This window comes from Protopterus annectens, chromosome 7.part0 (assembly GCF_019279795.1).
Source record: "Protopterus annectens isolate FY-2018-M chromosome 7.part0, PAN1.0, whole genome shotgun sequence".
Lineage (NCBI taxonomy): Eukaryota > Metazoa > Chordata > Ceratodontiformes > Protopteridae > Protopterus > Protopterus annectens.
Genome location: NC_056739.1, coordinates 924,709,369 through 924,733,333, shown reverse-complemented (window position 1 = coordinate 924,733,333; position 23,965 = coordinate 924,709,369). Strand labels below are relative to the sequence as shown.

The window sequence follows — 23,965 nt, the reverse complement described above, 5'->3', positions numbered from 1 at the left end:
ACACAAAGCACATGCCTGACCTGACTGGAATCTATAATACATAAATATTATTCTTTATATTCTATTACATTTTTTAACACAATGCACAAGCCTGACCTGGCCATATCCTAGAATACATGAACATTTGTCCTTATAGTCTACTAATATTAATAACACAATGCACATACCTGACATGGCAGGGACTTAAAATACCTGAACCTTCTTCTTTTGTCTATACCAAACTTCTTAACACAAAGCACATGACTGACCTGGCTGGACCCTACAACACATGAACATTTTTCTTTATATTCTACTAAAATTCTTAAGACACATGAGCATGGCTCTCCAGGCTGGAACCTATAACACATGAACATTCTTAATTAGATTCTACAAAATGTTTTAATGTAATGCACATGCATGACCTGGTCAGAATCTATAATACTTGAAAATTCTTCCTTGGATTACACTAAAATTCCTACCTGGTCAGAATCTATAATACTTGAAAATTTCTCCTTGGATTACATTAAAATTCCTACCTTGTCAGAATCTATAATACTTGAAAATTCTTCCTTAGATTACACTAAAATTCCTAACATAATGCATATGTCTGACCCAGGTGGAACATACAGTTCGTGAACATTCTTCCTTAGATTCTTCTAAAATACTTAACACAATCCACATGGCTGACCTGGCTAGAACCTATAATACCTGAAGATTCATTCTCCTTAGATTAAACTAAAATTCTTAACACAATGCACATGCCTGACCTGCCTGGAACCTTGGATTCCTGAACATTCTTTCTTAGATTCTACAAAAATTCTTAGCATAATTCTCTGCCTGACTCAGCTACAACCCACAATACATGAAAAGTCTTTCTTAGATTCTGCTCAAATTCTTAACACTATACACATGCCTGACTCAGCTGGAACTTAAAATAGATGAATTTTCTTCATAAGATTCTACTAAAATTCTTAACGTAGTGGAAATCCCTGACTTGAATGGAACCTACAATGCATGAATACTCTTCCTTAGGTACTACTAAATTCTTAACACAAAGCACATGACTGACCTGACTGGTATCTATAATACATGAACATTCATCCGTAGATTCTACTAAAATTTTTAACATAAAGCACATGGGTGACCTGGCTGGAACCCATAATACACAAGTGTTCTTATTTGGATTCTACAAAAATTCTTAACATAATGCACATGCCTGACTAGGTTGGAATCTATTATACATGAAAATTCTTCTCTTAGTTACATTAAAATCCGTAATGTAATAAACATGTCTGACCCAGCTGCAAAATATAAGACATGAATGCCCTTCCTTAGATTCTACTCATACCTGAATTGGATGGAACCAAAACTACATGAACATTCTTCCTTAGATTGTGTTATAATTCTTAACACAATCCACATGCCTGACCTGGCATGAATGAATAATACATGAACATTATTCCTTAGAATTTATTACACTTCTTAAAGAAAAAGCAAATCCCAGACCAGACGGGAACCTATAATACATGAACCTTCTTCCTTGGATTTTACTAAAATTCTTAAAACAATGCTCATGCCTGACATAACTGTTAGCTACAATGCACAAATATTCTTCCTTAGATTTTACTAAAATTCTTAACATATTGCACATGCTTGACCTGCCAGGAACCTGCAATATTTGAATGTTCTTTCTTAGATTCTACTAAAATTCTTAACACAATGCACATGCATGACTTGAAAGGAGTATAAAATACATGAACGTTTTTTCCATAGATTCTACACACATTCTTAATATAATGTACATGGCCGACCTGTCAGGAACCTACAATAAATGAAGGTACTTCCTTAGATTTTGCACAAATTTTTAACAGCATGCACTGGCATTAGCTGGCGGGAACGTACAATATGTGAACATTTCTTTTCAGATTCTAATAAAATTCGTAATGAAATCCAAATGCCTAACCAAGTGGGGATTTGTAACATGAAAATTCTTCCATCGATTCCATTAAAATTCTTAACACAATGCTAATGCCTGACATGGCTGTAATCTACAATACATGGACATTGTTTAGATTCTACAAAAACTTAATACACATGCCTCTCTCAACTGGAATGTTTAATGCATGAAAATTCTTTCCTAGACTGCACTACAGTTTTAAACGTAATGCACATGGCTGACCTGGTTGGAACCTATAATACATGAACATTAATTCTTCCTTAGATTCTACTAAAATTCTTAACAAAATGCACATGCCTGACCTGGCAGTAACCTTAGATTTGTGAACATTCTTTCTTAGATTCTACTAAAATTCTTAAAATAATTCTCTGCCTGACCTAGCTAGAACCCACAACACATGAACATTCTTCCTTAGAGTCTACTCAATTCATAATACAATACACATGCCTACACACACCTGACCCAGTTAGAACCTAAAATAGATTAATTTTCTTTCACACGTTTCTAGGAAAATTCTGAACATAATGGAAAACCATGACCTGGATGCAACCTACAATAAATGAACATTCTTCCTTAGGTACTATTAAAACACAATTCATGTGCCAGATTTTGCTGAATCCTATGATACATTAACATTCTTCCCTAGAGTCTACTAAAATTCTTAATACAATGTACAACCATGGCCTTGTGAATATTCTCCTTTAGAATCTACCAAAATTCTTAACACAAAGCATTTGGATGATCTCGTTGGAATCTATAGTACATGAACATTCTTCCTTAGATTTTACTAAAATACTTAACATAATGCAAAAACCCGAACTGGATGGAACCTATAATACATGAACATTCTTCCTGAAACTCTACTAAAATTCTTAACACAATGCAGATGCCTGGTCTGGCTGGACTGTCCAATACATGAATATTCTTCTTTAGATTCTAGAAATTCTTAACACAATGCAGATGTCTGGTCTGGCTGGACTGTCCAATACATGAATATTCTTCTTTAGATTCTACTAAAATTCTTAATGCAATGCAGATGCCTGGTCTGGCTGGACTGTCCAATACATGAATATTCTTCTTTAGATTCTAATAAAATTCTTAACACAATGCAGATGCCTGATCTGGCTGGACTGTCCAATACATGAATATTCTTCTTTAGATTTTAATAAAATTCTTATCATGATGTCCATGCAGGACCTGGGAGGAACCTTCAATATATGAACAACATTTACTAAAATACTTAACAATAATGAATATGCCTGAACCATCTGGAACCTATAATGCATTAAAATTCTTCCTTAGATTTCATTAAAATTCTTAACAGCATACACATGCCTGACCTGGCTGAAGTGTACAATACATAAACAGTATTCCTTAGATTATACTTAATTTCTTACCTGACCTGGCTAGAACCTACAATACTTAAAAAACTTTCCTTACATTCTACTAAAAGTCATAACACAATGCCGGACTTGGTTCCAACGCACAGCATGAAAATTCATCCATAGATTCTTAATGTAATGTACAGGTCTGAGCTGGGTCATATGTATAATGCATGAAATTCTCCATTACAGTTGACTCAACTTGTTAACACAATGCACATGCCTGATCTACTAGAACCTACAGTACATGGACATTCTTATTAGATCCTACTAAAATTCTTAATGTAATGCACATGCCTGATCCTGATGGAATCTGTAATGCATGAAAATTCTTCCTTTGACAACATTAAAATTCTTAACTTATTGCTCGTACCTATCATAGATTGAACCTATAATACATGAACATTCTACTTCAGATTATTCTAAAATTCTTAACGTAATGCAAATGTCTGACCTGGATGGAACCTACAATACATGAACATTCTTGCTAGATTCTACTAAAATTGTTAACACAAAGTATATGCCTGATGTGGATACTGCAGTGGTGGTGCTGCGGTAGCGTTGTCGCCTCACAGTAAGACGTTGTCCAGTTCGATTCTCAGCTAAAAGCGTCTTCTGCGTGGAGACATGCATGAATGGGCATACCTTTGTTGAAGGTTGTGCGTCAGAGCTGGCAACTCAGCACGTAAAAATCTACTGCCAATCATTAGCGGACCGGAGTTCCGCTGTGGTGACCCCTAACCAGGAAAAGCCGAAAGACATATGCCTGATGTGGACAGAACCTAAAATACATGAACATTCTTCCTTAGATTCTATGAAAATCCTTAGCACAATCCTGATGCCTGACCTTGCTAGAATCTATAATATATGATCATTCTTCTTTAGATTCTTCTACACTTGTTAAAAAAATGCACATGCCTGACCAGTCTGGAACCTAGAATATATGAACATTCTTCTTTAGATTCTACTAATTGTTTTAATGCAACGTACAAACCTATCTCAGTTTCAAACAACAATACATGAATATTCGTCTTTAGATTTCACTTAAATTCTGAATGTAATGGAAATAACCTAACCTGGATGGAACCTACAATACATGAACATTCTTCCTTCGAGTCAATTCGAATACTTAGGACAATGCAAATGCCTGATATGGCTGGAATCAACAATGCATGAACATTCTTCCTTCGAGTCAATTCGAATACTTAGGACAATGCAAATGCCTGATCTGGCTGCAATCAACAATGCATGAACATTCTTCGAGTCAATTTGAATACTTAGGACAATGCAAATGCCTGATCTGGCTGGAATCAACAATACATGAACATTCTTCCTTCGAGTCAATTTGAATACTTAGGACAATGCAAATGCCTGATCTGGCTGGAATCAACAATGCATGAACATTCTTCCTTCGAGTCAATTCGAATACTTAGGACAATGCAAATGCCTGATCTGGCTGCAATCAACAATGCATGAACATTCTTCGAGTCAATTTGAATACTTAGGACAATGCAAATGCCTGATCTGGCTGGAATCAACAATACATGAACATTCTTCCTTCGAGTCAATTCGAATACTTAGAACGATGCAAATGCCTGATCTAGCTGGAATCAACAATGCATGAACATTCTTCGAGTCAATTCGAATACTTAGGACGATGGAAATGCCTGATCTGGCTGCAATCAACAATGCATGAACATTCTTCGAGTCAATTCGAATACTTAGGACGATGGAAATGCCTGATCTGGCTGCAATCAACAATGCATGAACATTCTTCGAGTCAATTCGAATACTTAGGACGATGGAAATGCCTGATCTGGCTGCAATCAACAATGCATGAACATTCTTCCTTACATTCTACTAAAACTCTTAACACAAAGCAGATAGCTAACCTATCTGGAACATTTAAGACATTAAAAATTAAAGAGCTAAATAGTTTTTCCTTTGGGGAAAGCATCCTAATGTTCTCCTAGCCCACATTATTTGGATACTGTAGCTAAAGTCCACAAAAAATTATTGATCCCAAATCAAAGGAATCAATGTCGCAAGACAGAGCTCCAAGTGTAACAACTACATTGTTACACTTGGAGTTCTCTCTTGCGACATTGATTCTTTTGATTTGGGATCAATAATTTTTTGTGGTCTTTAAGATATAAGACATGAAAATTCTTCTTTAGATTCTAACATAATTCATAATGTAATGTATATGTCTGACAGCTCTCAATCCTACAATAAACGAACATTCTTTCCTAGATTCTACTAACATTCTTGAGGTAGAACACATGCTTGAATAACAGCAAACATAACATTTACTGAGCTATTTGTATGAATGCTGTGTTAAAACTGTCTGCTATTGTAATATTTGTAATGTTTTATGTTGTGTTACTATTACTTAAGGATTGTGAGTTGCATACTGGAACATTTTTCGTTCTAGTAACATTCTTAACATAGAGCACATGCCAGAATAACAGCAAATGTACCATTTACTGAGCCATTTGCATGAATATTATGTTAAAATGATCTGATCTTGAATTGTAATATGTATAATGACTTGTTTTGTTACCGCTACTTAAAGATTGTGAATTGCATACTGGAGCAATTCTCTTTCAGCCTCTGCTGAAAATGGGCCATCATCTCAGTTGGACATTTCCAGTTAACAAATTGAAATAAACAACATTTGTTAATAATTTAAGCTGCTCATATAGTCTAATCCCTTATATACAAGGTATGTACACATATAAAAGGGCATCCATACCTGTACATTGGGCAAAAAGCACTTTCCATTAAACTTTTATTTGAGAATAAAATGCCTCAAATAAAAGAATACTCAAAATCCTTATACTCCTTAAAAAAAAATCCCACTGCTTCTAAACCATAAATTGTGTCTTATATTTATGTATAATGAATTAATAAGTATTGTGAACACACTGCTGCTACTAATAATAAAGTCTTTCAGATTTGCTTTAAAGATGCCTTCTGTTCCTTAAACATATTTGAGTTTGTGCATGCAGAGATTTCAAATGGACAAGAGAGTCAGTTCTTAGTTCTGAAATCATCAGTATGTTTCCTTCAGACACTTGGACAGGATAGAATAGGATACGCCTTTTAACTGATGCCACTAAGTTAGATGCAGCAGTGAAGGATGGGGTGCACTCAATGAAAGGGCTAAGAAAGGCTGAACATGTTAGCAGAAAAGTGGCAGATGAGGTTCAGTGAAGAAAATTCAAAATACTGCATTTAGGCTAGAAAAGTTGTGGTGTGAAGTATCATGGGAGGGGGGGTCAAATGCAAGCACTGGGGCATCATGGTGCTGCTGCCAGAAAGATTCCAGAGGAAAGCCACCAAAAGGGGGGTGTAAGGGGGAATGGAGGAAAGGATACCAATAGAAACTAGAACAGCTGCAGCCCTTCTCTCTACAAATCAGATGAAACACAAGATTATTTATTTAGTTTGCATTTGATTACCAGGAAAGTACGAGTGGAATGACTGGCTTACTCCCTTTTCAGCGGAGGCCCAGGGAGAAAAGCTCCAACACACAGGTACTAGCACAGAGGTAGTTACAAAATACAGTTTACAGATACAAACATACAATGATATAAAAAATAATTTTAGAACAGTATACACTTTTACAGTATAAATTATTAACACAACAGTCATAGGATTTTTTGGGGATTCGTACAAATATAATAAATTAGTCACAGGAATCTTATACATTGGTATGAGTAGTTAAACAGTTTGGAGTGTTAGAAATTTTTACATAGTATATAACACAGAAAAGCAAAAGTGAGGGGTTCAAAACAGGAATACAGAATATAATAGGGGAGAAAAGGGTAGATGAGTAGAGAATGGATTAGGAATAATTGTGTTTTGATCAGCAGGTACATTTTCCCATTAGACAGGGAAATATCCTGAATAATGTGGTCATGAATTTGGGGGTCATTTTGTTGGATGTGTCTGTTGTTTCACCCCTTAGCAACTCTAATCACACTGAAGTTTTATGTAAATTAGAATCTGGTATAAAAGAAGATGGTAGAGATGAAGACGCCAGGAAATATGCTGTGGTTTATGTATCCATCCATCCTCCTCAACCCCTTTTTCCCATTTTGCACATAGGGTCGGGTGTCATTTCAACAGTGAGAATCATCTCGAGCCAAAGTTTACATCTGTAGGTGGCCTGGTAGTTCATCCATACCACTCACTCGCATACACACTCGCACCTATGGCTAATTTAGAGTGTCCAATCCACCTGTTGCATGTCTTTGGAATGTGGGAAGAAATCGAAGTACCTGGAGGAAACCCATGTGACCACAGGGAGAACATGCAGACTCTGCACAAATGGTAAGGTACCCCAGCTGAGAATCTAACCGGAGAACCTCTTGCTGTAAGGAAACAATGCTCACCGCTTTCCCACCGCATATTCATTACAACTGAATTGACAGCATGGGGGTAGAAGACTGAATTATTAGATAAAGAACCTAGTGTGAGGGATGGAGTATCTTTTCTAATAAAGTGGCATGTTTAGTCTTAGGCACGTCCCATGTAAACTGAGGTATTATTCTTCATAGTGGAATAGAAGTTTACAGACTACTGAGAAGAAAGAAAAGACAGTGGAGTATCAATAATATGCCACAAAAAATTTAGGAGATAAATAAAAAGGTACAAAACTCAATATGAATTACATTTGAAAAAAAATTTCATTTGATAATAAAAAAATATTTTATAAGCATTCAAGAAGTTATAAAAGTGATAGTACAATTAATTTACTGTTAAAGAAGGGAGACAGTTATGTTTCAGGCAAACATCAGTTGGCAAACATTCTGGTCTGCATGTTCTACTCCAATGTTACTGCAGCTGGGCATTTCATAATATAAACAAATGTAAAATAAATAAATAAATTTCCATTGCAGACTATTATTCACATTTATGGGAGGTATCAGTCCTCCATAGGGACAAGATGGAAGATTCTCTAAAGACAATTAAGTGTAATTCTGCCAATGGAGCAAATAAATTACATGTATACTTTTTCAATAAAAATTAAGGATTACATTACTCCTTGTCTAATTTATTTAACACAGCCTAACTGTGTTATGTGCCCTTAACATGGGAAGAATGCTACAAACATCCCAGTCTATAAAGAGAGAGACATTTGTAACTCAGCAACCTACAAGCTTACCATGTATTTTAGGGAATTGCTTTGAGAGGGTTAATAGTTAATGACAACTGAGATGCCCTCATCAAGTGAATGCTGCTGTTAGGAAAGGTTATTGCATAATTAAAAGCCAGCATAGATCTATTACCTCCAGATGTAGAGAAGTTTTTATACCATTATATAACAGCATTGCTGGGCCTGGTTTGGAGTATGGGACTGGGTTCTGGAGTTATATAGCCCAGGGGAAGTGAATAATTTGTAAAGAGTTCAGAAGTTTTACACCAAACAGATATCCAGCGTAGATGTCTACCATATAGTGGAAGGCTGAGGTTACTATTGGTGTTATTTTGGGCTGGTCATTTTTGCTTATGACAATTGAAAAATACAACTGGCATAAGAGAAATATTTTTAATGACCAGAGTTGCTAGCTATCTCCCACTGGCTATTAGGAGATCAACAGGCTTAAGTCATTTCAGAAGGCAACTTTTTTGTGGGACAAGATTTGTATGTCCAAGACAGAATGGAAAAGGGATCATCATGACCTAATCATATGTCCTACGTCTTTAAATACACAATATGATATGTGTGCACAACAACAAAGGGGCTATTCTGAACAGAAAAGAAAGTAGGTGTGGGGGACATGAGATTGGAGAGATTTACTACTCCTTGGATCTCTGAATATATTTAATTATAGAGAAAGTCATGGACATATGGAATAGATTATTGGAACGGGTGCTGGAGGTGGCATCCACAGAGGCATCCAAGAGAATATATGCCAGGTGGAGAAGAGAAGAAGAGATGAGTAGGAATACAAGCATCGAGGGGAGGTAAAAACTCATTACAGCCGAGTGCGCCTCCAGGCTTTCTGCATTTACCTCTTACTCCATCTCTAGGCATTAAACATTGCTTGTTCATATTTGCATTAATAATTACAAAATCCTGCTACATACAAGGTATCAGAATATTTTATCTTGAAGTACACATGATGGCAAACACAACTATATTGATATCTGACCTCTGTCAATGAGTACTTGTTAGAACTGTAAGGTGATAACTTCATTTTTTTAAAGTCTCAAGCCACACCCACTGGGAGTTAAGGTTTCACACTAAAAAGAGCTGCACCGGAGGGAATGACTTATGTGCACTATAAAGGCAAACGAGAAAGGTTTACTGACGCTTTCTGCCTTCATTCAAAAGAAATTTGATATGATGATGATGTTAGACGTACTCAAAGAAGCCAGTTGTACTGACAAACACAACCAATACTGCAACCAGGAAAAAAGAGTAATTTTTACTCACACAGCAGACCCTAAATGGCATAATGCTGATGAAGCCAAGAAATTGTGGGTCTAATAAACTGTTACACATGCATAGCCAGCCTTAGGCATAGGCCAACTAGGCGGCCGCCTAGGGCGCCATTCTAGCAGGGGTGCTTTTCCAGTATTTATTTGGTGTAAGTAGACCAGGATGGGGGCACCGGGTAGTGTGGCAGGGGAAGCCATAGAACCCTTTTGCCTAGGGCACCAGTTAACCTAAGGCCGCTCCTGTACACATGATATATTTAGTCTACTTACAAGCTATGTATTTTACAAACTAAGGGAAGGGAAAGGAACAGTGTTCACAGATGGAGTTTTTATTGTTCCCAAAGATGATGTTTCTACAAGCTTTTCTAGTAATAGTTCATATTTCTTCAAAATCACAACAGCCTTTTTTACCTTACTTTTGGTAACATTTTAAAAGGTGCTCTGCCAATCAGTGAACAAAGTCATTTTACACAGGGTGCCGACTTTAGCCTCCTTCAGCTATTCACAATAGAAACACCTGGTATAAGATACCAAAGATTATCTTTCCAGAATTCAGTTAGCGTTGAATCAATATGACTTTCTCATTCTGTCACTGCGCAGTCCTTCCTGTCATGTCAGTATAGCAGAGATGGTCTGACAACCCGGCTTCGTTCTGACGAGTAAACACATTCTGTGGTGCAGTCCTTATATTATAAGTATCACCCCTCAACAAGCCTCTCAACCCTCACATTTTACTTGCACATTTTTACTACTGACATTTTGGTTTTATTTCATTCTGTTGACAGACTAGCCTCGTCTCTAACACAGTCATCTAGAAGTAAAACATATATAAAAAAAATAGTCATCTAGGAGAGGCACAAATTCTGAGACTCCTTTATTCTTAAAATATGGGTGCAAGAAAATGTAAAAGTTTGCTGCAAAATATGGCATTTAAGTGACACCTCCCAGTAATCATACTTTTGACAAATTTGCACACTTCTGGCCTTTAAGTTTATCTACATACTTTCCTTCAACGTTTTTATTTTTTTTTTTATTTTGTTTGATATTTATGTTTAGATTAATCGGGTTCCTATCAGCTGACCAAAGACGCAGGTTAGTGAATGCGACTCGGTCGAGCTGTAAACGCCAAAACAGCAAAATGTCAAAGTGGTATGTAAGCGAATTCTTTCCCTGGTCACTTCGGTAGTTTGCCGTTTTCAGCACTGTAGTGTGGTCTCGGAGTTGGTATATTTAAGTAGGGAGGGTGTGGGGGGCAAAGCCTCCCACTTAATATCATGTATTAAAGTGTTTTTTTTTTTTTTTTGTAACAGCAATTTTTTTTCCCTTGGAAAAAAATGTCGCTGTTCTGACAGTTCGGTTTTGTAAGTTTTCGCTTACATGGGGTTGATTAATCACCGTTCGCTAACCTAAGCATTCGGTGATCTAATATAGACCCAATTATTCACTCTCCTGCTTGGTTTTCATAAAAGATTTTCCTTTTTTCACTTTCAGCATCTGTAACTTAATTCAAGAACCAGATCTCCATTTTCCCCTTACTTGTTCTGACTACCATGATTGTGTAACCTTTGGTTGCTTTCAGGGTTAAACTTGGTCAGCCATTCTGAAAGTCTTTGCATGTATGAAAGTGTGTTACTAAGTATCCATACTGTACATATCTCCTTCACTTTGTATTTGTTCTGTATAATATTTGATTAACTGTGGAGCTTTTCTCCCCGGGTCTCCACTGAAAATGGGTTTCTGACACAGTGGACTTTCCCGGTCAACAAATGTCAAAAAATAAATAAATTGTAATCAGCACCTGCCTATTTTTCCAGACCACGTCATGAGAAGTCACTAAGACAAAGTATAAAATTATGAGCTTTACATGCAATGACAGCCCTGCTGGTCACCGTTCAGTCAGTGCACTTCAAGCAGTAGAGGGCAAAGCACTAAACTGGACTCAGAAGCACTTAGGACAGTCTCATGAGCTGGCAAGCATGTTGCTCTGTTTGTAATACAATATAAGCAATTTGCAAAGTGTAGGTGAGGAGCTCTGGGACTTCTCTACAAGGGCCAAGCTAAAGGTCTGGCTTGACTCTTAGAGTTCATTAAGGGCTTAGCGGGACCTGAAAAAAAAAATCATGACATAGAGAAACAGGGTCATATTCTCCTGGTACAACACTAAAATCCCAAGAACAATGCTAATGTTTTTGAAAGGCCATGGGAAGGTTATTCATTTCCAAGGCTACTGAAGTGAATACAGTGACATGGCTATGTCTTTAAAAAGTCACAAGACATGCTGTTTAAGTGTCCTAATATTTTACTTGGCTTAGTGCCCTTGGTTCTGTCTTACCTGTGAAACCAGATTTCAGTTTACATGCTGGGCACAGCAGCAGAAGTAGGATGCAATCAGTGTTAAGCTTTTCTTTTGGCACATATGGTTCTCTACATCACCAGTTTTCTTAATTCTTTTACTGTTTATCTTGTGTGCACTTAATAGAAGCTATGCCGTTGGTAGTCTAACTACCATACAGCATTTGTCGACTGGTAATGGAAGCTATGCCGTTGGTAGTCTAACTACCAGAAGAGTCTCCCAAGGTGGACAGGTTCTAGTGGAGGTGCCAGACTAAGAGGTTTCCACCTGTAGTATATAAATCACTTACTACTCAAATTAGCTCACCAGTCACAGTCTATGGAAATCAATGAGTATATAAACTGGTGAACAACCACGGAAGCAGTCAATTCCAACGATTCGAAAAAGAGCAGCAGTAGGCAAGAATTCTTCAAAACGTAGCTTTTATTCACACAAAACAAACGAACTGGATAAGCGCTTTCACATACGTTATATGTATGCTTCTTCAGATCCTGATTCTTATGAATGTACCACTCATTTAAATACTCTACATTCATCAGTTAATTAGAACCAATTGTTCAATAAAATAATTAACTAACCACTTGTACATTTAAACTGATAGTTGCAAACATTGCATAGCTTTTTCTATAAAGCATATAGTCAGATCATAATAATAATAATAAAGAGTTGTGATTCTGAAGCTGATTAACTCATACAATACTTTTGATGTTCCAAAGTATCTAATACTGTATATTAAATGATTTCAAAAATAAAGATAAACATAATATTAAAAATGTAAACGAAAATGAAAATGAAATAATATCTGAAGAAGCTAAAAAGATGGTAGAAGAAAGAAGAAAAGCCAAAATATCTGGTAATAAAAAACAAATGATATGCTTGAATCGGCTATTTCAATGAGAAATCAGAAGGGGCAAAGAGCAATGTTTCAGCAGAATCTGCCAGCAGATCGAATCTGAACATGCACATGGGAAAGCCAGACTAGCTTTCCAGTGCTTCAAAAGGATAAGGCAGAAATTTCTTCCAAGAATGGGAATGCTCAAAGATGCTGTTAGAAAGATACTGAATGAGCATGAGAAAATTAAAGACCAATGGAAGAGTTATACTGAGAATCTTTATTCAAATGAAGCAGTCGAGCAGCATAAAGATGAAGACCTAATGGAAGAAGAGCCAGAGATTTTGAAAGAAGAGGTTATTGCAGCAACTGATGCCCTGTCAAACAACAAAGCTTCTGGAGTAGATGAAATACTGACAACTCATTAAGGGATCTTATGGAGCTGTTGCTGCAAGCAAATTGTGTCAATGAGTTTGGAAAGAAAGTGGCCAACAGACTGGAAAAGATTTATCTTTGTACCAATTTATAAGAAAGGAAATGCCAAGGAATGCAGCAACTACCGGACAATTGCTCTAATTTCTCATGCAAGTAAAATCTTGCTAAAGATAATTCAGTGGTGCTTGCAGTTATACGTAGAGTGAGAATTGTTAGAATCTCAAGCAGGATTCAGGAAAGGAAGAGGGACAAGAGATATCACTGCCGATGCTTGATGTATACTAGAGAAGACTAAGGAATATCAGAAACCTATTTATTTTTGCTTTATCGACTACTGTAACTGTAGTCGACTATGTCAATCATGAAAAACTATGAATAACTCTGTTGAAAATGGGAATACCAAAACACGTTGTACAGTTAATAAAAAATGTTTAAGACAGCCAAGAAGCTATGGTTCGAACAGAATATGGAAACACAAGTTGGTTTTCTGTTCAAAAAGGTATATGACAAATCTGCAGGTCTATATCATATGAGCGAATCGCACAAATTGCGAACGCTCATAACATTGAACATACCGGACCTAGAAGTGCTTTTTCTGAAATCGCGATACAGTGAAGAATGGGACATTTGGCCTTTCCTCACTGTAGTGCAATCTTGGAGTTGGAATATATATTTAGCAGGGAGTGTGGTGGGCGCAGCCACCCACAATAGGAATTTCGAGGTCCAGTATATTAGATATTATGAGCGTTCGCAATTTGTGTGATTCACTCATATGATATAGACCCCAGATCTGCATCTTGCCACCATATTTGTTCAATCTGTATGCTGAAGCCATATTCTGAAAGACTATTCTAGAGGAGGATGACATTGGAATACATGTAAGTGGAAGACTGATAAACAATCTGAAGTATGCCGACGACACAGCACTGTTGACTGAAACAAAGGAAGATGTGGAACATCTGCTGAGGAAAGTCAGAGAAGAAAGTCGAAGGATGGGACTAGAACTGATGGAGAAGAAACTGAGATGGTTTCGAGTATGAGCCTTTTGGATGCCCTTGTGACCATTGATTCAACTAGTACTCAAGAAATATTACATCATTTGGCACTGAGCAAGGTGGCTATGAAGTCTCTGGATAAAATATTCAAAAATAAGGACATCAGACTGCAGATGAAGATAAGACTAGTTCATTCTCTCATATTCTCGGTTGTTAATTACAGTTGCAAAAACTGGATGACTCAGAAACAAGACTGAAGGGAAGATTGACTCATTTGAAATGCAGTACTGGAGAAGTATCCTGAGTGCGCCATGGACAGTGAGAGGGACCAACAAGTTGATCATAGAAGAAATTAAACTGGAAATGCCACTTGAATCACAAATGATGAAACTGCATTTGTTGTACTTTGGTCACATGATTCAAAGGGAAAGATCACTGGAAAAGGACATCATGACTGGAAAGATTGAGGGTACAAGGTGTAGAGAAAGACAGCCAAATGAGATGGATTGATATGATCATGACGACAGGTTGGACATTGGAGGATCTCATCAGACTAGCACAAAACTGAATCCTTTTTAGTTTTTTAGTCTAGCAGGTCAGCAACACTTGAGCTTGAGTTGATGGCTTCAGTTAGGTATTTATGGGAAGAGAAAATGAAATGCCTTTGAATAGTTTAATTTCTGGATGCAGCAGCAGGGTAGGGCATGCTCCTGACTTAGCTCATTAACTTGCCAGACCATAAGTCCAGGCCAAACTTGTACTTAAAGCTCAGGTTTGGCTTGAGCCAAGTCTGGTTTCAACAGCTTTACTGGAAAGTAGCAATACAGCAGCACATAAGCCCCTGTCAAGGAAAGCACTGCAAATAAACTATTTTCATCATCCTTGATTGTCAAACAACTTGCAGATTTCACATAAAAGACTGACTCAGCAGAGATAACAAATGCCTCACCAACTAAAAGTTGTAAGCAACATAAGACATAAACCATGAAACCATATCTAATCAGTATAACTATAAATAAAAGAATACACAGTCTGGGAAAAACCTGCATAAACGTCAGATGATAAAATTATGTAGGTAATTTATTACGCTTACCTCTGCTCCTGTAGCGACTTCCTCTGCTGCTCCAGACATGACTCCGAGTGTATAGAAAGAGAAAACACACAGCTCACGGGTGCATACTGCTGGCTGTGGGAAGAAAACAAAGCCAGGTCATTTAAAAGGAACAATCTGAACATTTTATGGATGTACTCTGATGGCCTGGATCACTGGCATAACAGTTTTACTTGCTACTTCATGAAAGAAGGGAAGTGTTTGAAATGTTATCAACTGCAGCAAGTCTCTGAGGTTATTTGTACAATGCCCAGGCATTCACCACTTAGTTGCAATATCTAGATGAAAAGGTAGAACCAAAAATACACACTACATATTTTTATGATTTAAACTGTTGTAAAAAATAAAAGGCACTTATTTTGTACCAGGAGAAAAATACAAGGTTCAGCTAAAAAGCAGGGCTCAGCTTTCGACTCAACTTATGCATCACATATAAAAGTAGAAAAGCTTCCGTCAATGGGATACCTCAAAGGAAAAGGCAGATTATACATGGATTATGAAGGAAATGGCAGATTATATGTGGATTATGAGCAGTAATCAAAAAGAGGAAGCAGACTGAGGGGAAATACATATAACTGCAGAAATTGCTGACAAACAGAAAAGCGTGCACATCATACCTTCAACCTGTTTGCACAAGAAATCTGGACAAAGCCAAAGATAATGTGGGGACAAAGTGCCAAGAATAGGAACACATTTTAAATATTCCTCTCATAAATTTAGAAAGTTGCTAGAATTAAAGGTTTTCTGATACCATTAATTTTCTGAAGGATATGACATCTGAAACTCAAATGTCTATTTTTATATAGTGACTTCAGTCTTCAATTATTTGCTGGGAAACCACAACTTTTAGAATGAAAAGACAAAAAACATGGGGTAAAAATCTGGACATTCTGGGAAAAATCTGGACAGTTGAGAGGTATGGTGCACATCTGCAGCATGCTTTGGCTCCAGAGCTGTCAAGGGACTAACGAAGAGTCTTGTACCATGTAGTTTAACATTACATAGCATATATCTTCAAAGGACCAGGCTGCACAGCACTGAATGAGTACATTTACATTTAAGCCAGTAAGAACGGCATGGTCACTACTGAAAAAGAAGAATATACAGTCCAGTTACACCACACACCCCTTGCAGTTTAGTCCCCAGCACACACATTTTAAAAGTGTCCTCCTTTGCTGTCATGCTCAGGCATACCTATGATAAACATAAATGTCCAATGACTACCTTTCCCTTTTACAGTTCAGTTCATACACCAAATGTTAAAAGCAAAATTTTCTACCACATTCTCCCTTGGCTGTCCTGTTCCAGCTAGAGACAGTAAAAGTAATTCCCCTCACACACTTTGTTGTGATAGCCCTGCACCAAAGTTATACTTTACATATCCATAATCCGTAATGTCACATCCCAGCATCTCAGCTTTCAAAGCAAGTCTCCCAAACCAGCTTCACATTAACCTGTCCCATGAGCCATAGCTCAGCATATAAATCCACTTTCCTACCCTCCCCATTTGCAATCCCATTCTAAACAGGAGAATAACTAGCTAGTTTGGCACCTGGTACCATCCCCCTATATTGGCAGCCCCATCCCAATTTTAAGTTAATGTATGTAAGAAAAAAATAAAAAGCTCTTCTTTCATGTTAAACTGTAGCAAGCAGTTGCAATTTATGCCACACATGGAGCACTAAAGCATTTTAGTTTGGACCACCACCAATGCCAATAATAGCTTTGATTCCTGAAGTGCTGTAGTGCACTGAATACTGATCGGTACCTAACATTTTGCACCCAAGATGGTTGCCCTCTTCACCCCAACCTGGCTATGTCTCTGACATGAGAACAAGCCCAATGTACTCTCTCTGTCATATCACTCATTTACACAAGGAATTACCTTATGCAGGTGAGTGATTAGCTAATATTCTAAATAATAAATAAATGTTGCTGGAATAATAGATGGCTGTGGCACTGCTAGCCACCCGGAGTTGTAAACCTTAGCTCAAGATGACTGTCACTGTGGAAGTGACACCCCAACCCCATGTACAAAATGGGAAAAGGGGTTGAGGATGGATGAATGGATGGAAAAACAGATGGCCAATATACACTGCAAAAGTATCATAAAACCTTATTCTCAGGCAATATTTGGATCTTTGTAAAAGGAAGCGGATGGAGACAGGTGACATTTAGCTCTATAACCCTCTCCTCCCACCCAGCCATTATCGTTGTCCATATAGGGTTATATAGGGTGCAGTAGGCATTTGCATGTGGTTCATATCATATCAAGATTTTTGACATGCATATCTCCCCTACCTCCCCTGTGTTGTCTCTGCCAATTGGTCCATGAACACAAGACATATCAGCAGACAGTAATTTCCACACTTCTCTAAGAAGTGCGTGAGGCTTACATCAGAGAAGGGAAAGCTTTGGGTCTGTGTTTGTAGAGTTAATAGTCGGTGAATCAGCTGACATTTGTATATAACACGGTCAGGAATCCTTATCACTGGAAATAATGGGTGCTGAGATAGAAGACACTCACTACTGTGAACATCTGGTAAACAGCTTAGCAAACAAGACTTGCTGTACACAAAAAGAATGCAAAGATGTAATGAAGGGATCCCCCTATCCCACTAGTGGTAGGGTCTTCAGTGTTAGTGAAACTGCACAAAGTGACAGTAAAAAGGAAGGTTAAAAGAATATCAGACTCGAACCTAGCAAGTGAGAAATAGCAATATTTGATAAAGAAAACCAAGTACAGTTTTAAGACTTTATGGCTATTACAAATACTCAGTCCTTTTTAAATAAATAAAACAGATGCTGGGTGTGTGTATTAGGTTAAATGAAAAACCCTGATATCACAGCAGTAGAAATGTTGTGGATAAGGATGTCAAACAACACAGAATAGCAGGTACACTGCAGACTATACCCCATTACAATGTAACAGAAATCAAGAAAGCAGCTTTATGGGGAGACTGACAACTTTCTTTGAAAACTAAAATATAGATAATGACAAATTTAAGCTGCCTTCTGGACTGACTCTCCAACCTGATGTGTCATTCACACGTTATGAATTGTACAAAGGAGTATTAGCTGACACAAAGTGCAGCTTGGAAGTATGATTATGGCAGAACCTACTGCAGCAGTCATTCTTCAAAATGTTCCTTTCACAAATTTAGATGCGCGAGTCATAATTGCTAGTAATAATTATCCGGCTGCATCTGTATCCGTGGCTGCAGTGTATTATTTATTGATTATTACTTTTTTCTCACAATTACATGCCCAAATCCCTGTGTGAATAGTAAGAAGAATACAGTTGTAGAACATCTGTAAACAGTTCCTGCTTTTGGCAGCAACCTTGATCGGTCAGGTAGAACATCTGTAAACAGTTCCTGCTTTTGGCAGCAACCTTGATCGGTCAGGTAGAACATCTGTAAACAGTTCCTGCTTTTGGCAGCAACCTTGATCGGTCAGGTAGAACATCTGTAAACAGTTCCTGCTTTTGGCAGCAACCTTGATCGGTCAGGTAGAACATCTGTAAACAGTTCCTGCTTTTGGCAGCAACCTTGATCGGTCAGGTAGAACATCTGTAAACAGTTCCTGCTTTTGGCAGCAACCTTGATCGGTCAGGTAGAACATCTGTAAACAGTTCCTGCTTTTGACAGCAACCTTGATCGGTCAGGTAGAACATCTGTAAACAGTTCCTGCTTTTGGCAGCAACCTTGATCGGTCAGGTAGAACATCTGTAAACAGTTCCTGCTTTTGGCAGCAACCTTGATCGGTCAGTTTCTATTGTTAGCAGCCTCTCACGCGCATGAGGTGAAGTACCTGCTGTGACCTGCAAACACGTCCCCACTCCATCAACCTTCTCAGCTGTTTAGCAGCAGGACTTTGTAAGGTGGTACGTCAACTCTGAGAAAGGGAAAATTATAGGGAAAAAATTGTGTTTTTTATACTACTTTCTGAACTACACATGCAGCTTAGATGGTGATTCTTACATCATATGTCAGAGACCATAAACGTAGCTATCCAGGCCTGCACATGCCTACATTATTTTGCTTACCTGTCTATTACTCATCTTTCCTATAAGCGTTATAATTTTACATGCTGACATTGTAGTGCAGTTTGCTTAGATTGATATCAGCCATGTAAACTAGTTTATCAACTAATATTCGATGTCTGTCCATCTCTCTACCTACCTACCTATCTCAGCTTCCACTACATTTACCAACTCTACAGGTGCATAAGACTGGTTTCACTCACAAAGTGACTTATAAAAGTGCTTTTCAACAACAGGATTTAAATGAATTGCAGTAAAATCAAATTATCAAGTCAAATAAGGACACAGACATACTACAACTCACCATTCAGGTTCGATAAATTGTGTTTTTGCATATTTACTGTAATCTCTGTGAAGGGTTTGGCTATAGAATATTAAATTTCAAGTGTGAAAGACCATTTATTTCTGTGACATTTTTTATTATTTTGTTGGTTCAAAGGTAGAAACGTCGTATACAAATCAGAACTAATTACAGGATGACTGATGGTTTTGTCACTATGTCAATATCTGCGTTACAAGTATTAGGTGAACTTTGTTGTAATTCAGACAAAATGTTGGATATTTGCATGCTGTTTCACAGACGCTAGCTGTTGTGGGTGATGGAATGCAAAGATGATGTCTTGGGTAGACTTGATAAAAATGACACGTGGCCAAAAATGGCTGAAGTTAAATACTCATAGGCCGTGTAGGTGCCACACGTGAACACTACATGTTCATATTAGTACTTGTTTTTTAAACCTTTGATACTTTCATTGTATACGTGTACAGTCCAGCACTGCCCTCTATCGTACCCAGGTGTGTCTAAGTAAATTTGGTGTTAAATTCACAAAAAATCAGGGGTGCCATAAAACTGCAACACTTTCCAAATATACAACCTATTAACAGTTTCAATAGCTTTCTTATCATCATAAGATATCCTAGTATTCAGTTTACTATGTCCTTGCCCTCCAAATAAAACTCAGTAAGTTCAGCATGTAGCCTGGGGACAGATTGGTCCCCAGTGCTCTTTTTAAATAAAAGTATGTGCTTCTTATTGGTTCTTTTGCCCAAACTCTATAAAAGTGATCATATGTTGTACCACACGGTCCACACCACCTGGACATGCATTGGTACTGTCATACAATGATGGGCCTCCACATATATCTAAAAAAAAGTAGAGACCTATTAGTCTCCCAAGCATCTTTACTCATATCTCAGAAAACAGAATAATATCTGGCTATACTACTTTCTAACTACACATTACTCTTAGATATAACCCAAATTGGTTTTAAAGAGTCAACATCATGATTCCAAACTTTTGGAGTATTTTACAAATCATCAATCCTAACTATGGATGGGAGACACACACTCTTTATTGTACTCAGCTAAAGCATTTAATTCCATTTTTATTCTGGTATTTTGGAAGAATGAGTACAGATTAATTTCTAACACTTATACTGCAAAATGGTTTTGACAGACATTTTAGGGAGTTCATATTAACAGATTTGTATTAGTCTGCACAAAAGTCAGCTATCCTGCATGTTTCTGTTTTGGAACCTATATTTTAATCTTTTTTCTTGTCTGGCTATTTTCAAGATGGGAGGATGTGTGTCACAGACTGCACTTCATGTCAGGGCTAGCCACTCAGTAGTGTAAAAATTGGCTTGTGGTGATTTGGTCACTTTGACTAATATCATCAAAAATGGGTATGTGTATTTGTCAGTGCTAAGTGGGCTGAGGACCCAGACTATGCTGACCCATTCCAAAGACTCATGCTAATTGTGATAACGGTCTATGCAATTCCTACTGGCCAGTGTATCCCCACCATAACAGCCCAGCAGCCATGGGTCAATAAGCTACTGACCTTCTGGTATCAGTTGTCCAGCCTGGGTTACCCAAGATAGCTCTGTTGAGTAATTTAGTGCCAACTTCACCCCTCTCACGCCCTAAAGGGCCCATCTCAACACCAAAAGATTGCCAAAGTCTGGTAATCACGGCCACACAGGCAGAAACTGCACTCTCCGAAGCTAAGAATACAGCATCCATGGGACCAGATGACATCCTGGGGTGTGTACTACATGAACTACAAAATGAACTGGCACCTCACCTAAGTGTCATGTTTAATCACAGCCAAACCTTGGGCTTCATGCCCACTGAGTGGTGCACAGCTACAGTTATCCCAATCCACAAGGGGGGATCCACCTTGGATCCCAAGAACCACAGTCCCATCAGTCTGATGAGCCTGATCTGCAATGGCATGGAACGCATTATCATGGTGCTTATAAACAAAGACATTGGCAACATTCAAACACTGGACCCCACCCAGTTTGGGTTCGTGAAGGGCCAATCTTGTCTGCAGAACCTGACTGACTTCTTCAAATCAGTCTCCAGACTTTTGGATGAGGGTAAGGTGGTCCACGCAGCCTATTTGGACCATGCCAAGGCCTTTGACACCATCCGCCACTCTGGAATCATAGATACATTTACTAAGCTGGGCATAAATCCCTACTGTTAGATTTTATGAATATAAATCTGAAATTAATTATGTTGTAAATATGCTGAAAGAAAAGGCTTGCTTAAATGCAGAAACAAAGTTTAGTAATATGTGATCAGCAGTCATACTAAATGACCATGGCTTGGAAAAGGAATCTGCTGAATGGACATTCTTCCCTTACAGACTCAAAACGGGATGTATGCAAGAGCAAAAATACAAAATCTGTTTTTAAAGAATGGACATTTTTCCCTTACAGACTCAAAACAGGATGTATGCAAGAACAAAAATGCAAAATCTGCTTTTAAAGAACAATGACATGTTATTCTGCATGGAAAAACAGGATATGACACAAGAACAGATGTTTTTTATACAAAGATCCAAATAAAATACAGGATGTTCACACTGTCAGAAAAGCTGATCTTTGACAATGTGTTTTCTCAAAAATATGTTTTTCTTCATAAAAAACAGGATATGCTTATCAGCATTGGCACAAGAACATATGCTCATATACACAGATCCAAATAGAATACAGAACAATGTGTTTCCTCAAAAATATGTTTTTCTACATGGACATCAGGACACTGTTACAGGATATTCACACTGTCAGAAAAGCTGGTCTCTTACAAGACATTGTTAAACAAGGAAGCTTAGTATTGTTTCTACAGGACTAAAACTGTATATAAAGAGCTGTATAAATCCAACTATGTTAGAGGTATGGTAGGGACACAAGTCCTAAGGTAAATGTTATATCTCTCACATCATCTGTACTATATGAGAAGTAAAGTTGGAACAGTACTTTTAAGCTGTAACGTGTTTCCGTTTGGTTTATTATAAAAAGTTATTTGTTACTGCTCTCTAAAGTTGATGCTGCAAAGTATATTCTCTCATCAGTGTATATTCTGCAAGTTTCTGTATGCAACAGACTGTGAATGCAAATATAACTAGACTTTGAATTTTAGCAGAATCCAGCCAGCAAGACTGAGTGTCTTAAGAACACCTCAAATCCATCCCACAGCAGCAAACAGCAAGCAAGTAAGATCAAAATATTTTTTCACCTACAACACTCGATGGGTTGCCAACTGGCTTACTGACAGAACCCAGACTGTAAAAGTAGCTGACTCCAAATCCAGCTCCAGACAAGTGACAAGTGACAAGTGGAGTACCTCAGGGTTCAGTCCTGGGACCGCTCTTGTTTGGCATCTACTTCTCTGAAGTGCAGGCTAACACTAAGGGACTCTGGCTAACAAAGTTCGCAGATGACTGCGAACTGGGAGCCATTATTGAATCCCCAAATGATGTGGATATTCTATAAATGGGCCTTACAGAAACAGATGCTTGGTGCCAGAGCCAGGGGCTTAAGCTTAATGCCAAGAAATGTATAGTTATCCCCTTTGGGAAAAACTATTTACCCATGAATTACAAATAGGTGGCAGTACACTAAACACTGAAAGTGTGATGAGAAACTTAGGGACACAGGTGGACAGTGGTCTCACCTTCGATAACCACATTGCCACAATAGTCAGGAAATCATTCTATGTGGCACACCTCATCATTACAGGGTTTTCATCCAGAAAAAAGGAGGCCATTGTCCCACTATACTCATCCCTCATTAGACCCATTATTGAGTACAAAGCCCCATTTTGACATCTGCAACAGCTGGAAAGGCTGCAGAAATACCTCACTAAAAGAATCACAGGCCTAAAGCATATACCCTATGCTGACCGTCTAAAAAAACTCCAACTATACTCTGTGGCATACCGTCTACTCAGAGGCAATCTCTGCTTAACATACAAGGCCATGTCAAACCCTGGGCTGTTGGACATGTTCCACGTAAAGAAATCCCACTCCCTCAGAGCCACAAGCTCCAGGGATCTAAACCTTGTCATCACAATGAACAAAACATGCTGGAGAGATAGGTTCCTGACCCAGAAACTCCCCATACTCTGGAAC

General features: G+C 37.9%; 1 protein-coding gene across 4 annotated transcripts in view; it reads right to left on the bottom strand.

Annotated features, from left to right (window-relative positions):
* Window positions 1-23,965, bottom strand: part of PARP6 (poly(ADP-ribose) polymerase family member 6) — a 1,412,227-nt gene that overhangs the window by 609,703 nt on the left and 778,559 nt on the right. For all 4 annotated transcript variants that reach the window (XM_044077510.1, XM_044077512.1, XM_044077511.1 and 1 more), the window contains one exon: window positions 15,480-15,572. In XM_044077510.1, the coding sequence (XP_043933445.1) occupies window positions 15,480-15,572 (93 nt within the window). The remainder of the gene's footprint in view (window positions 1-15,479; window positions 15,573-23,965) is intronic.